The sequence below is a fragment of the Lithobates pipiens genome, unplaced genomic scaffold (genome assembly GCF_037356315.1).
Source record: "Lithobates pipiens isolate NorthernLeopardFrog02 unplaced genomic scaffold, aLitPip1_a1.2 Scaffold_8, whole genome shotgun sequence".
Taxonomy (NCBI): Eukaryota; Metazoa; Chordata; class Amphibia; order Anura; family Ranidae; genus Lithobates; species Lithobates pipiens.
In genome coordinates this window covers 655,232,931-655,248,139 of record NW_027507903.1, presented here as the reverse complement: position 1 = coordinate 655,248,139, position 15,209 = coordinate 655,232,931, and the positions used below count along the sequence as shown (strand labels likewise).

Below are 15,209 nucleotides of genomic sequence, written 5' to 3'. Positions count from 1 at the left end.
ATTCAGATATAATGAAGCTGTGTGAGATCAATGGATACTCTCCACTTACCTCCACTCTCCACTCTATTTTACAGCTAAAAGGTGGAGCTTTTCTAATATATGATATTGCTGATGTTTGTGACTTATCAGGAATTTATTCATGAAGAATTGTAAAAGTTACTGACTGGTCCACCTTCTGATATCTCCAATCATAAATAATGTGATATATTAAAATGTATAACATATAATTAAGCATTTTAAGCATTTAGCAAAACATTGGGGTCATTAGTGTGACGGAACTGCTTGGCACCTCCCGATTAGGTGCTTCCTTCCACCAAAGAGTGGCTCCTGCCCTCTGAACCGCTCTGAGCAAACCGAGAGCCAATAACAGCCCCTTTTACCCCTAACATTATACACACACTGGATGTGAGATAAACTCCAAAGGTTTTTATACACTTGAAAAGCAGGTCAGTCACCACATAAACAATAAAACCAAATATTTACCCAAAACATCACACAATGGTTTAGATAATGACGTGGAGCCGAGCACATTATCGTATGAAAAGAAAACTGTATACAGGAATATAATTAACATAACTAAGGAACAACCAACATATACTATAGGCCAGTGATGGCGAACCTTGGCACCCCAGATGTTTTGGAACTACATTTCCCATGATGCTCCTGCACTCTGCAGTGTAGTTGAGCATTATGGGAAATGTAGTTCCAAAACATCTGGGCTGCCAAGGTTTGCCATCACTGCTATAGGCTAATCCAGCGTTTCTCAACTGCAGTCCTCAAGGCACCCCAACAGATCATGTTTTCAGGATTTCCATTATTTTGCACAGGTGATTTGATACGTTTCACTGCCTTAGTAATTACCACAGGTGTTGAAATTCTTTAGGAAATCCTGAAAACCTGACCTGTTGGGGCGCTTTGAGGACTGGAGTTGAGAAACACTGTGCTAATCCACATCTAGCAACTAATAGCTGACAGTGATTTAACCTTTTGCCGACCAGCTGCTGCAGTTATACTTGGGTCCAGCATCACACAACCGTGCAATTGTCAGCTAAATTAACGCAGTGCCTATCGCAAAAAATGGCCTGGTCAGGAAGTGGGTAAATCCTTCCAGTCCTTAAGTGGTTAATTAACCCGTAAACTTATCAACATAAACCCATAACACCTCACAATAGTTTGCTAACAAGTTAAAGTGTTCACTAGATTAATCTCTTCTACAAGAGATAATCAGACAGACAAACCATAGAACAATGGAAAAGACCTACTGGAAAATAAAACACATAACAAACAGCGATCTTAGACTATCCAGCAACAGTAATTCAGAAGACCCAGGTCTGTCCAAATCTCATTAACCAGCTTTATTTTCACATACATCTTTTCACTAAGTTGGCAGAGACCATCATGGCTTTCTTGACTGTTATTTGTAGTAATGTTGGAGGCGTATGTGCGGAGTACCTGAAGATGGATACTTAGCCTGGGAGCTCCATCCCGCTCTGGCTGCCCAGCGCTCCCTGTAACCAGTGGTATCCTCCAGCACACACCTCCTCTGCTGCCTGATGGTGGGGACTATCTCCCATCCCTCTAAATGTCAGTGGTGACAGCCCGTCTGGATTTACGGGCTCAATTCTTGCCGAGATTTCCAAAATGGTGGAGGCTCAGCAACTCCACAAGGCAGCTCCAGCCGGGGACATCTTTCGGGCCCCCAGCAGTCGATCTTAACAGCAGGAACACCTGTGTGTACCACCTACATGGGACCCACCTCCCCAGCATCCATGGAGTCCCTCATTGAACAGACAATAGATTATCTTCTATTAACCCCTATGAATTCTCCTCCCCCCCCCCCCCCCACAGCCTGGGGTCCTGACACAAGCTTCTGGTGTCCACCCATCACAGCATTTAGACACAACATTTATTTTTACCAAATTTGCTGAAATGCTAGACCGTGACTTATGTCACACGGCAATCAAAATTACATCTGACATAAAATTCTGATATTCAGAATTTTGGTTCTCGCATGGAAGCTATCAGTCCAAACTGGATGCCACTGTCGCTAGAGCCAACCAAAACACAGTCCTTATCCAAGATCTATGCAATCAACTTGAGACTGCCCTAGCTAATATTGATGACCTTGAAAACAGGTCCAGGAGGTATAATTTCAGAATCTGGGGTCTGATAGAAACCGTTACTGATATTCCTGATGCTGTGTGTTCTCTTATTAAGGAACTTATCCTGGACATTCGACCATACCTGCATGAACTTGATCAAGCCCATGGGGCCCCCATTTTTATGTGGTCAATGAAGAGAGCCTGTTTACCCCCCAACTCTAGCTACTGGGTCATCCTATCCAGATCTTCACCGAAATCTCCCCCCTCCACAATCCAGAGGAGACGGTCACTTAAACCACTGCTTTCAATGCTGGGGCAGAGGGACATCAAGTACAGGTGGCTCTTCCCCTCCAGCCTTAAATTTGAGTTTAAAAATAAACCATGCGGATCCTCTTCCTTCTCTGAGGGTGAAAACCTACTGCTGAGGCTGGGCATTATCTCCAAGGGGTCACCGTCATCCTCAACTGGTTCCTCCTCTGGTGCTGCAAAACACCAGTCCCCTTCTAGCCCTCTTACCCCTGTATGGCAAAAACCCAAGACCAATAAAGAAGGACAAACCCTGGATTCCTTTGAAGCATAGATTATCTATACCTTCTTCACTTAGGGTCATAACCCTATTTTTGTTCTCCCTACAGTGGAACTTGGACACAGTCTTTTTTCGGATTCTTGTTACTATGTTCAACAATTTTTTCCAACTTATTTTTCATTGCTCCTTCATACAGATCTACTACCCTGTCCAGATTGGGTAGTTCTACTCAGTGCTTGACTCAGCTGGAGCTGGTCGGACAAGCCCACTGTTAACTCATTTTGCTATCTTGATATGTGGACTGTTTGTGGGGACTTACCTATTCGCTACTCCTATTGCTTTATTAACATTCGCCTGTCCCCTTTTGCCCAGATCTGCCCAGATACCCCCTATATGTCCGTTTTGTTACTTTCCTCTTAAGAGTGCTTCTTGAAACTTTGGACTCCCAGTTTACTGAGTGACAAGCTGATTTAATTTACAGGACACTTTTACTGAGTGACAAGCTGATTTCATTTACAGGACATTACGTCCCCCCCCTTTCCCCACGGCCCCCCAGTATCCCCTTCTCCCCTCATTTCCTCTACCCTTTCCCTCTTTCCTTCCGGTAACCCCTTAATCATCCCACCCAGGCCATATGATTAGTGTTGGATGTGCAGAAATTACTTGTGATGCCCCCATTCTTTGTGCTTCTAACCTGTTTATTCCATAGGGGAGTGCTGCGGCTGGAACAGTACGCATGCACCTCTTCCCGTCTCAGAGACGTGGTTATTGCTTCTTCTCCTGGTCAGGAATTCACCCTCTGTATTAGAGGAGGGACTTTTTTTGGTATCTGAAGGTGTGGTGGGCCAGGTCTCATCCCAACATTTGTGCTCTGATATGTCTTCTCTTCACTCCTTTTCTTTACTTTCTCTTTCATACTAACTTTCCTTTATTTCTAGTGATCTGTGTGGCCTTGTCCGATCTCTGGTCCACAGATTGAGATAGTCCACACCAGTTGCTTTAACTCTGTCTCAAGATCTTCTGATTGTTCTGGATAAGTGATGATATTTCATTGGCAGTTGCTCCCTAAATTGCTCCTGTCCATGGCTAGTCCCACCTCACTGAACCCCTCCTTGCATGTCGTATCTCACAACACGCAAGGACTAAACTCCCCAGAAAAAAAATTCCGCCAGAACATTTTTCAATATTACAAAACCAAAATATTTATATTATTTTCCTTCAGGAAACTCATTTTCTTCTAAAGTACAATCCTTCATTCATCCATCCCAAGTTCCCTACCTTTTACCTGGCAAACGCGGAGCATAAAACCAAGGGGGTGGCAATAATTTTCTTGCATAATTGTAAATTTGTATTTCACTCTGAATATAAGGACCCAGAAGGTAGATTTTCACTTGTTAAGGGTCTTATAGAGAACCAACATTACTCTTTCATATCAGTTTTCATATCAGTTTACGTGCCTAATCAGGGTCAGGCCTGGTTCTTTATCTCTATTCCGATCCCTGGGCTCCCCAGTTGAGGGCATAGTTATCTATGGTCAGGACATCGAATACAGCTTTCGACATGGGGTTAGACAAATCCTGCCCTCTGGGTGGGGGTCTTATCTGCTCATCCAAACAGAGCCTCTCCACTGCTAGACAGATTTACCAACAGGGACTAGTTGATGTCTGAGTGAAGTTAACCCGACTATGCAGGACTGTACTCACTACTCCAGCCCACATACTGTAATTCCTTTGCTAGGATTGACCATATTTTCATTTCAACTGTGCACACCCCGTTGGTAACAAAGTCTTTCATTAGGAACTCTGTTTGGTTGGACCACTCTTTGGTGTTCCTGATAATCCAACGGCCCTTCGCTCCAACTGGAGGTGATGGCTGGAAGCTGAATCCTTCCATCCTTAGTAACCCCATACACGCTCTAGAGATTGAAAAAGCTATGCAGGGCAGCCCACAAAGCCACCATCAGGGGCAAGATTATCCAGATATCGTTGTGTTTGTGAAAAACACAAAAAGAAGATATCGTAAAAATAAAGCAAGACTTTCTATACTTGAGTAAACAACATAAGCGCAATCCCAAATTTGTAGCAATGGATTGATTAGATGCGGCGTGTATGGCTCTAAATCTAGCTCTTACTTCCAAAGCATAAAAGAGCCTACGATGAAGTGCGGCTTGTTTCTACTTTCAGAAGGATAAAACAGATTCCAAGTTTGGCTGCTAGATTGACCCCTAAACCATGGTTTCACATTTTTCCTAAAATCAAGATTGCAGGAGGTAGTCTCTCATAACCCTCAACACATTATTGAAGCCTTCCACGCATTTTATAAGAAACTATTCAGCACTGCCTTAGACTCTTTTCTGGACTTGATCCGGGTCCCTAAAGCTGAGGACTGGCACTGAGACAGACTTGAAACATCGATCTCTGCTCAAGAAGTCAATATTTCTCTGCCACCCTGCCCCCAAGTTAGAAAGGTCATTAAACTGTTGCATTTTATCTCTGTAATCCCCAAACCAGGTAAAGACCTGAGCTCAGTTGCTAACTACCGACCCATATCTCTGATAAATAATGATCTAAAGATTCTGACAAAGATCCTTGCTGACTGCATCTCCTCATTTATTGGCCTTTATATACACAAGGACCAAGTAGGTTTTATTCTGAGTAGGCAAGGCCCTGACCAAATCAGGAGAGCGATTGATATCGTCTATCATTTGAGATCTACCTGGGATGGAGGACCCTCCCAAGAAGGCTTCCTCCTCTCTTTAGATCTACAGAAAGCCTTTGATTCGGTCTCTTGGCCCTACCTTTCTACGATCTTACAATGATGAGTATTCAGTCAAAGCTTTCTTAATGTGATAGGGGCTCTTTATTCAAATTCTGAAGCAAAAATGCAGCTACAGGGATACTACTCAGATTCTTTCCCAATCTTTAAGGGCATGAGATAGGGATGTCCTTTGTCCCCCCTAATTTTTGCCATAGCCGTCAAAACGTTAGATATTGCAATCAGAGAACACCCAGACATTCACAGGGTTCAGTGTGGGACATAAATGAACAAATGCTCTCTTTTTGCAGATGATATCATTTTATTCCTCACTGCCCCTCTCACCTCTCTCCCCAATGTACCCTATTAGATGACTTCAGCACGATTTTGGACCTTCGAGTAAACTTTTGAAAATCCATAGCATTGAATATAACAGTGTCGATATGTTTAGTTACGCATCTAAAAGGAATATTTTAAGTTCCTTTATCTCTTTAGATCCCTAACCATGCCAATTGTCAAAGATCATTTTCTGGTGCTTCCAGTCAAAATTAATTAAATGTATCAAATAATTGTCTCGGATTGGCATCCTTTATCACATCTCTTTCGTAACCCCCTCTTCCCTTCCAGGTTTAGAAATTAAAAACCTTCAAATGGTGGCTGGACAAAGGGTTGTACAGAATTGGACATTTTATTAAGTCCACGGGGCCCACTTACCTTCGCATATTGTGTTAGTAAATTAGATATGCCACTATCTGAAAAGTTTTGGTTCTGCCAAATTTTTAATTTCCTCCATAAATTATGGTCATCAAAACTGGATCCGCTGAGTATTACCAACTACGAGTTCTGGTGTGGACAAGTCATGGAGCAGAGGGGGGGGGGGGGATTTCAGTGATCTACAAGTCATTGGCCATGGCCCATACAAAATTCCTCTACATGCTAGAATGGGAGAGGGATCTTGGTCAGGAATAGGATCTGGAAGACTGGAATAGAGCCTCTGCCTGTGCTTACCATGGAATATTAATCACAGCTCCGGTAGAGGCAAAAAGTGAAAGTCTTGATGAGATGGTATCTTGTCCCTGTCCAATTTAGCTAAATTATATCCTTCATCTTTACCTCTCTGCTACCAGAACTGTCAAATGATAGGTTCAATGATGCATATATGTGGGATTCCCCTAGGATTAGGGGAATCTGGAATAAGATCTTCCAACTGATTCATAAAATCATGGGCATACCAGTACATAAATCCCCTCAGATTGCATTATTGAATTTAAGTCAGGTCTGCCAGGAGATTCCAGCCGTCACTCCGGTTTCCTGACCGGTAGTCTTGTTATCCCAGTATCAGGTGGAGGGACGGTGGAGATACTGCAGTCAGTATTAGGAGACCAGCCTAACTGTTTTACCTACCTGAGCCCTGTAATTTACAGCGACGAGGACGCACTGTTCCTCTGCCTGGAGTTCTCAGCACTTGATTGGATAGATTGATAGCAGCGCAGCCATTGGCTCCCGCTGCTGCCAAACTAATCCAATAACGCTGGGCGGGGCTGAGTCATACATTCAGCGGCTATGGACGCCGAATGCTGGACTCAGGAACGTGTCTGCAAGGTAACCCCCCAGGAGAGTGCTTCTCCTAGGGGGTTATCTGATGTGGGGAGGAGCCCAAAGAGCCGCAGAGGGACCCCAGAAGTCGTGTTCAGGGCCACTCTGTGCAAAACACTGCACAGTGGAGGTAAGTCAGTATAACATGTTTGTTATTTAAAAAAGAAAAATATTTGAAGCTTTACAATCACTTTAAGGGAAGATTCCTGGTGGCTCATGCAATAGGTACTGTCCAAAGAACCCCCAGGTCCCCGACACGTTGTGACAATTTTCCAGTTAGCTCCGCCTCTAAATGTACCTATCCTCTTATTATGTTTATTCTTACTGGGGTAAAATTAACCATAGCTCAGGCTTGGAAACAGCCCCATGTTTCTTTATACATGTCAAAAAGGAAAATCTCCTGGATTATGGCGCAGGAGACAATGGTAAGCATCCTTATGGATACTTCTGAAAAACTTGAAGTTATCTGGGAATCCTGGGCCTGATATATGCAGATACCTCTTTTGCCTTGAGGCTGGCCTTTTCTCATGGGGTCGGGTGTGGTCCATTCGATCAATATTCTTTTTCTCTTATTCTTTCTTCTCTCTGCTTCCCAACTATCTCTTCTTTCTATCTTTCTTGTTGGCTTTTCCTTTTTTTCTTCCACTGTTCTCTTAATTGAAACTCAGCTCTGGGAGCCTTACTGTCCCTGGTTTGTTGAAGCCCTTGTTGCAGTTATAACTGGGACCCAAGAACTGTATGTACTCTTTGCTCTTTGGTTCTACATATAGCCTAGAAACACCATATCTAAATATATGTACAGACCACTCTACTTTTAAGAAATGCTGTTGTTCCAGGCAGCATGCTTCAGCTGGGGGAACATGACTGCCAGTTTCTTGTTCTTCTGTGGCACCCCATCTCTCTAGGCTCACGTTACTCCCTTCCTCAACCTGTGAACCATCATATGAATCACATCCTACAGCAGCATATAACCGACACTGTGGTCAAATAATTCTGGGGAATCCTCAGTGCATGATGGTGGGACTAGGAAAGGAGTGACTGTGGACAAGGAGCAGGTGGAATAGGCTGCTTTGGCAACTGCGTTGGGAGGCAAACTACTCGGAGCCTGGGTGACAGAGGATTAGGAGGATGAGGATGGCTTTTGTTATGGCTTTTGTTATGCATTCCACCAACTCTTCTGCATGTTGTGGCTCAATAACACGGCCAGCAGCAGCATAACAGACAACCGTGCCCCATGGCCACCTGCAGAGGATGCACCGTGTCCACGCGTCTGCCTCTCCTTGGTAGCCTTCCAGATATGATGTATTTTTTGTTTTGCACACCACACTACACTGTAATATATACTGTGTACACTGCCTGAAGTGTATTAGAAAGTTTACAATGGCTGCACTGTATTGTATACTGTATACACAACCAGAAGTGTAGTAGAAACTGTACACACTGTATTAGATACTGTGTACACTGCCTGCACTGTATTAGCAACTGTACAATGGCTGCACTGTATTGTACACTGCCTGAAGTGTATTAGAAACAGTAAACCATGGAATGCACTGTAGGTATAGGCTACACTGAATGCAGAGTATAAATATATATACTAGACTGTGTATATATATTAATACACCGCCTGATGTCTACACACTGTATTAGATACTGTGTAGACTGCCTGCACTTTATTAGCAACTGTACAATGGCTGCAATGTATTGTATAAGGTGTACACCACCAGAAGTGTAGTAGAAACAGTACACTACCGAATGCACTGTAGCACTGGATGCAGAGTATATATATATATATATATATATATATATATATATATATATATATATTAATACACTGCATGCACTGACTGAATATAGAGTATAGAGTAGACACTAAATATATAGTCTAGGCTAAATGCAGAGTGTGTGTATATATATACATATATCTGTCCGCAACAACAGCACTACACGGGGCCGCCGTGTAAGCAGCCTTATATAGTGTGGGGCGTGAACATAGTCCCCCTGAGCCATGATTGGCCAAAGGCACCAATTTGGACTTTTTCACTTAGGGGTGTACTCACTTTTGTTGCCAGCGGTTTAGACATTAATGGCTGTGTGTTGAGTTATTTTGAGGGGACGGCAAATTTACACTGTTGTACAAGCTGTACACTCACTACTTTACATTGTAGCAAAGTGTCATTTCTTCAGTGTTGGCACAAAAAATGTGAGGGGTGTACTCACTTTTGTGACATTTATATACACATATAGTATATATACTATACGACAATGCTGTAGAACACCCCCAACACCACCCTCCTAACTTAGAGGGGAGGTGTTCAGTAGTCCTAAAAGAACTAAAGCACAGGTAAAAAGTAGAAGATAGCAGGTATCAACTGACTAGATTCCTGACCAATTGAAATTTCTTGGCACTAATTAAACAGATATCACAAAACAATGGTGATGAAAAAGACCACAAAAGGAGGGAATAAAATAATCCTATCGGTTACACATCCTATAAGGATACTAAACATTATTTATTTCAGCTCCCCTCTTTGCACGCTGTGGTCAAACACGATTCTGTGCATTGCATGATCTTCACCCTCAATATCTGTTGATGTTATCTTCAGAGACTTCAGTAAATAAGGTGTTGCCACATACTGCATTTTTAAGAACGTAAAATGCCACAATAAAGAGGAAGTGTATGGAGTTCTGTGATAGTTTGTAGATTCTTACTGCATAAAAACACGTGCCCGCTCATGAACAGGATATTTAATCTCAGTGGTTTATGGACTCTGATTGAGTTCTAATATACTTGTTTGCATTACTAATCACCTGTAGCACCCTGGAGTTTAGTCAGGGAGCTCCTCACGAATTTACTTGCCAAGAGTAGTTATCTTGGTTGATTGATAGAGATCTATTGAGTTCTCCCTAAGCCTTGTTGCACTTTTCTCTTCTACCACTAGGTGGTCAGGTACCAGGTGGTTCTAGATATGAGAAGGGCAATTCAAGGTCAGGTTATGGGTATGTGGATGTCCCAGCCCATGGGCAGGGGTTTTCTTTAATCCCTTGGCCTGCTGGGAGAGCCTATATATTCGGGCGAGGTCAGGTAATCTGTGTTCTGTGCCATCCAGACTGCCACCTGGGTGGACGCGTGTCGTCTAGCTTGGGCTGCGAGTCCGGAGATTGGGCTTATCCTAGGGGCATTTGGTTGCCAGGCTGTGTGAGGGCCTATCCAGAAGTAAGAGGGCAGTACAGGGTTGGGACTGCAGCTTGCAGTCCAACCAAAAGTGGCAGTTCTGACGGCCGGAGAACCTGTCAGTGGTCGGAGGTAGAAGGGAAGCTGTCGATACGAAGGGACCAGTCACCTTTACCAAGGACCACAGTGAGTAACTGAAGAAAGTACCTGAATCATACTCTCACCGAAAGGGCATGGTGGAGAATCTGGAAACTTCAGGTGGTGATCAAGTCAGGGACCCAACCAGTGGAGGAGATGCTTGCAGAGCAACCTTGTGTGTCAAGCCAGGGCCCAAGGCGGTCAGCAGGGGTGAATCTTGAGAAGTACCTGGAGTGCGAAGCTAGGGACCCAGTAGAGAATTGGGGGTGACGCTTGAGGGGATACCACCGCTAACCTTGGAGGAGCTCAAGCAATTCATAGTCAGTGAATCAGTGGGTATAGTAAGAGACCAGGAGCTCGACATTGAAGAACTACAAGTAACATCTCTAGTGGGGCTGAAAGAACTGAGTTAGAAACTATTAAAAGACTGTTACCAGAGGAGACAGCAACCCTGCCCATGTAGAAGTGGTGCCTTGCAGGAATGCTGGGGACTCTCCCTGTACTGCTGTCCTCCTATTGAAGTCTCGGACTCTGCCTATTGAAATTGCAACTACTTAAGGGTGTCCTGGCCCCAACCCTCTTTCCCCTACAAAATATAAAAGGACTGTTAAAAGAAATAAAACCTATTTTGCATTACAGAAGTGTCTGGCGCCAAATGACTTTTACCTCCTTTGCGCCCACTTTTGTTGCCATCGGTTTAGACATTAATGGCTGCGTGTTGAGTTAATTTGAGGGGACGGCAAATTTACACTGTTATACAAGCTGTACACTCACTACTTTACATTGTAGACAAGTGTCATTTCTAGATAGAAGAAAATATTTATAAAAATGTGAGGGGTGTACTCACTTTTGTGAGATACTGTGTGTATGTATATATATATATATATATATATATATATATATATCTATATCTATATATATATCTATATCTATCTATATATATATATATATATATATATATATATATATATATATATATATATATATATATATATATATATATACCTATACATATACATACATATATATATATGAAAAACATGAATATATTTATTTCACGTTTGCTGCAGTATATTGGAGTGCGTTATTGCAGGTTTACCGCAGTATATTTCAGTGCGTTATTGTAGGTTTAACACAGTATAGACATGGGCTGAACGACCCCCGTTTCGGTTTGCGGCAGAACTTTCGAACATCGAAAAAGTTCTAAACAGGATACTGAACCCCATTAAAGTCTATATATATATATAATGTTTGGGGGTTCTGAGTAATTTTCTAAAAAAGATACATTTTTACACATAGGAGGGAAATGCCAGAATTGACCTGGGTGGGAAATAGTTAAAAAAATAGTGTCCTGTGCATAAATAACAATGTGCAATAAAAGTGGCAACATTGTAAATAAATGAACTAATTCAATAAATGAATAGCTATGTACAGCCCTGCCATCCCCTCCCACCAGCCATGTCCTTCCAGCATTGCATAGAGAAGCACAGATACCCAGTGATGATATCACTGAGTCTAAAATAAGGAGTGTAATGAGAAGAGAAAAGGCAAAATATAAGCAAATTAAATGTCACATTTACCAGATAAAACTAAGAATTAAACTGAAACCAAAACTCCCAACTTCCTCCCAGTCTCAGGTGACATATCATGTGATGTGGGTACTGGTCCCAGTACAATGATTATTATATGTAGATTACCTGACATCATCTCAATCTCTTTGTTCCTCTTCATTGCTCTCCGTTGATAAGTGTGCTCTGTGCTGTTCACTATATGAGAACCGGAAATGTTTTCTGTTAAGAGAGATTTCCTCATACTGACCATCTCCGCTTCTCCAACCACAAACCAGAGCGGGAAGAAACATAACAGACAGGAAGTAACATTTCACCAAGAAAAAATAAACATGTTGCCAGCCCTAAAGGATTTCATTAATGGGTCATTTCACCCAAAATTAGACTTTATTATAGGTGTAGCCTGGCTGGCTTCTTTTATGTCTTCAGTTCTCCATCGATGAGATCTCCCAGTCAAAATCTCCGGCTCTTTTCATCCACCTTTGTATGTTTCAGTTACATTACTGGACAATATATAGTTTGTAGACTAGGACAGTCTGTGGGTACATAGAGTTGTGTGAATGGTTCGGCCCAAGCATGAGTTTGGGCCGAACATTGGCTATTTGCCCGTTCAAAGAACACCCAAATTATCAGGGAGGTTGACAGTTTGTTTCAGCCCCCTGAATGACCACCACGCACTGCGCCACTGCACAGTGCATTGGAAGTCCTGATTGGCTGAAGCCATGAAAGCTTTGCACTGTCAGAGCCATGATTGGACACTGTCACGATGACTCTATCCACTCATGGCTCAGTATTGCTCTTAGTCCCACCCCGCACTATAAAAGTATTGTTTCCACAGTGGCCATTTGTAGTGTGATATTGGTGTGGAGAGAGATAGAACAGGACTCTGTTCAGTGCTACTAGACAGTTAGTGGGCTAGAGTGAGCTAATCTGATTCTATTGTCAGTGTAAAGTATCAGTTTAGTGTGACTCTAGGGATAGTTCAGTGTGAGTGTAGTGCGACCATTCATTTTTACTTCAGTGTCAGTTTATTTTGTCAGCACAGGTTTTTCCAATGCATTGCTGCACATTTACCGCAGCATATTCCAGTGCATTGCTGCTTCTTTACCGCAGTATATTTCAGTGCGTTAATGTGCGTTTACCGCAGTATATTGCAGTGCATTGCTGCACGTTTACTGCAGTATATTTCACTGCGTTAGCACGCATTTACCGCAATATATTGCAGTACGTTGCTGCATGTTTACTGCAGTATATTTCAGTGTGTTAATGCACGTTTACTGCAGTATATTTCACTGTGTTAGCACGCGTTTACCGCATTATTTTGCAGTATGTTGCTGCATGTTTACCGCAGTATATTTCAGTGCATTAGTGCACGTTTACTGCAGTATATTGCAGTGCGTTGCTGTATGTTTACCGCAGTATATTGCAGTGCGTTAGTGCACATTTACCGCAGTATATTGCAGTGTCTTATTGCACATTTAACACAGTATGGGTATGGGCTGAACGACCCCTGGTTCGGTTTGTGGCAGAACTTTCGAACTTTGAAAAAGTTCAGAATAGAATAATGAACCCCATTGAAGTCTATGGAACCTGAACTGAAAAAAATCAAAAGTGCCCATTTTGAAGGCTTATATGCAAGTATTGGGCATACAATGGTTATGAGGGTCCAGGTACTGCCCTGGGGGACATGTATCAATGAACACAAAGTTTGCAAAAAACATCATTTTGAAATGAGCAGTGATTTGGTTTAAAGTGAAACCACAAAAATGAGAAATATCAATAAAAATGAAAAATTGCTTTAAATATAGTGTCTGGGGAGTCCCCTTATGCTGCCTGTAAAGTGGCACATCTGTACCATGTATAGAACCTGCTGCAGCAATAATGACATTTATAAAGCAAAAAAAATGCCAATCCCTGCCAGCTTTCTTTTACAGACAATGGCTTGGGGAGCCAGTTTGTATGATGAGACCACAATGTAGTGCACTCTAGACAAGATTAGAGATTTCTTCGTTAGAGTCCGGTGTCTCTTTCACTGACTTGGGATAGAAGTAACAGGTAGGGGAAACATGGATGTGTTGGTGGTGCCTTCACACAGTAATCCTATAGAGGTACTCTTGATTAGGGATGAGCTGAACACCCCCCGGTTTGGTTCGCACCAAAACAGGCGAAAATCAAAAAATTTGTTCGAACACGCGAACACCGTTAAAGTCTATGGGACACAAACGTGAAAAATCAAAAGTGCTAATTGTAAGGGTTAATATGCAAGTTATTTTCATAAAAAGTGTTTGGGGATCCGGGTCGCTATTTTTTAATTTATAGCGCAAAAAATAAAAAACCGCAGAGGCGATCAAATACCACCAAAAGAAATCTCTATTTGTGGGAAAAAATGTTGCTATAATAAATATCCCCCAAAAATATATAAAAAAAACTATTTTTTTTCCTCAGTTTAGGCCGATATGTATTTTTCTACATATTTTTGGTAAAAAATTTTTTGCAATAAGCGTTTATTGATTGGTTTGCGCAAAAGTTATAGCGTCTACAAAATAGGGCATAGATTTATAGCATTTTTATTATTTATTTTTTTACTGGTAATGGCTACGTAATGTACTAGTAATGACGCAATTTTTATCATGACTGCAACTTTATGGTGGACACATCGGACAGTTTTGACACATTTTTTGGAACCATTGGCATTAATACAGCTATCAGTGCGATTAAAAATGAATTGATTACTGTAAAAATGTCACTGGCAGTGGAGGGGTTGACACTAGGGGTAGCGGTGAAGGGGTTAACTGTGTTCCCTGGGAGGTGATTCTAACTGAAGAGGGAGGGACTAACGACAGGAAGTGACGAATCGTGGGTCAGAACAGAACACAGAAGTGTGTGTTTACATACACTCGCCTCTGTTCTGTGTCTCCTGGTCACGATCGCTCGTGGCCGGCGGTCAGCGTGACCGTGGGCCACAAGCATCAGCACCCCCGCTGTGCAGTGGGCGCACGCGCACGAGCTCCTGCTGTCCGTTCCCCACGAGATCACGTACAGTAACGTAGTTTCACGCAGGGGAGCCAACTTAGCAATAAAACTGCTGTGGCTGGTCCGGAAGCGGTTACGTTTTTATTTATTTTTTTACATACTTTCAACAGTCGGTGTCCCTGATCACCGCCACTCCCGTTATATGATGTACTATTATACTGTAAGTATGTAAAAATAAAAAGTGATTTTTTTTTTTTTTTTTATATATTCATTTTCCCAACAATTGTGATAAATTACAACTTCAAAAAACTTTCCATGCCTTTTACTAAATACCTTGGACTGTCTACTTTTCAAAAAGGGGTAATTTGGGGGGGTATTTG

General features: G+C 42.3%; 1 protein-coding gene across 2 annotated transcripts in view; it reads right to left on the bottom strand.

The window, feature by feature from the left end:
• Positions 1–12,055, bottom strand: part of LOC143964209 (C-type lectin domain family 10 member A-like) — a 62,561-nt gene extending 50,506 nt beyond the window's left edge. For both annotated transcript variants that reach the window (XM_077473916.1, XM_077473917.1), the window contains exon 1: positions 11,986–12,055. In XM_077473916.1, the coding sequence (XP_077330042.1) occupies positions 11,986–12,019 (34 nt within the window). In that variant the 5' untranslated portion in view covers positions 12,020–12,055. The remainder of the gene's footprint in view (positions 1–11,985) is intronic.
• Positions 12,056–15,209: the final 3,154 nt, after the last annotated feature.